This window comes from Aureococcus anophagefferens (assembly GCF_000186865.1).
Source record: "Aureococcus anophagefferens unplaced genomic scaffold AURANscaffold_1713, whole genome shotgun sequence".
Lineage (NCBI taxonomy): Eukaryota > Pelagophyceae > Pelagomonadales > Pelagomonadaceae > Aureococcus > Aureococcus anophagefferens.
The window spans coordinates 1-1,247 of record NW_008706521.1 but is presented as its reverse complement, the minus strand read 5'-3'; the positions used below and the strand labels follow the sequence as shown (position 1 = coordinate 1,247).

Below are 1,247 nucleotides of genomic sequence, written 5' to 3'. Positions count from 1 at the left end.
GGCGGCGCCGCTGCCCCTCGACGACGCCGCGCGCGGCGCCGCCGCGCGCGTCGCCGCCGTCCGCGTCCGCGGCGGCGCGGCCGTCGCCGTCGCGGGCGCGCTGTCGCTCTGGGGCGGCGCGGCGGCGCGAGGCGCGGCGTTCCTCGACGGCGGCGCGGCGGCGGCGCACGTCATCGGCGGCGGCGGCGGCGGCGCCGTCGCCGTCGCGGGCGCGCTGCGCTTCGCCGGCGCCGCGAACGGGAGCGTCGCGGGCGCCGCGGCGCTCCGCGTCGACGTCGCCGCGGGCGGCGCGCTCGCCGGCGCGACGAACGTCACGGTCGGCGCGGGCGCGGCCCTCGACGTCGTCGGCGCGGGTGCGCTCGCCCTCGCGTCGCTCGCCGCGGCGCCGGGCGCCGCGATCCGCCAGCGCACGGCCGGCGCGACGGCCGCGATCGAATGCGAGCGGCTCGCGCTCCGCGGCGCGACGGCGTCCGCGGCGGGGCGCCTCGTCCTCAACACCACATCACTCACGGCGGCGAACGCGACCTTCGCCGCCGCGCCGTCCGCCGGCGGCGGGGCGCGGCCCGTCGTCGAGCTCGCGCGCGGCGGCGCGCTCGCGGACTGCGCCGTCGCCGCCGGCGTCGCGGTCGAGAACGCGGGCGCCGCGGCGCTCGCCGGCGCCCTCGCCGTCGCGGCGGGCGGCGCCTTCGTCAACGCCGGATCCGCGTCCGGCGCCGCGGCCGTGTCCGGCGGCGGCACCTTCGCGAACCGCGGGTCGCTGTCGGCCGCGCTCGACTGCGGCGCCGCGTTCGCCAACTCCGGCGACGTGGCCGTCGCGACGGCCCTCGTGCTCCGCGGCGGCGGGTCGAGCAACGGCACGGTGACCGTGGGCGCCGGCGCGACGTGGGAGCTCCGGGGCGGCGCCTACGACCTCTCGCGCGGCGCGGCGGCGGGCGGCGGCGCGGTCGCCGTCCGCGGCGGCGCCGCGGCGGCGCTCCCGCGGCGCCTCGGCGGCCTGGCGCTCGTCGTCGACGGCGGCGGCGCCGCGTCGGCGGCGGGCGGCGCCGCCCTCGGCGCCGCGGCCGTCGCCGGCGGCGGCGCGCTCGCGCTCTCGGGCAACGCGACGGCGGTCGCGGTCGCCGTCCGCGCGGGCGGGCGCCTGGACCTGGCGGGCGCGCCGGCGCTCGGCCGCCTCGACCTCGAGCGCGGCGGCGCCGTCGCGCTCGCGCCGGGCGCAAACGCGACGGCGGCCGCGCTCAACTGACCGG

General features: G+C 84.8%; 1 protein-coding gene across 1 annotated transcript; it reads left to right on the top strand.

The window, feature by feature from the left end:
* AURANDRAFT_69419 (hypothetical protein) lies at nucleotides 1-1,195 on the top strand (the record flags this gene model as incomplete). The annotated part of the gene is made up of 1 exon (XM_009045187.1): nucleotides 1-1,195. A coding segment is annotated over one exon (1,195 nt), but the record flags the coding sequence as incomplete, so codon positions are not given.
* Nucleotides 1,196-1,247: the final 52 nt, after the last annotated feature.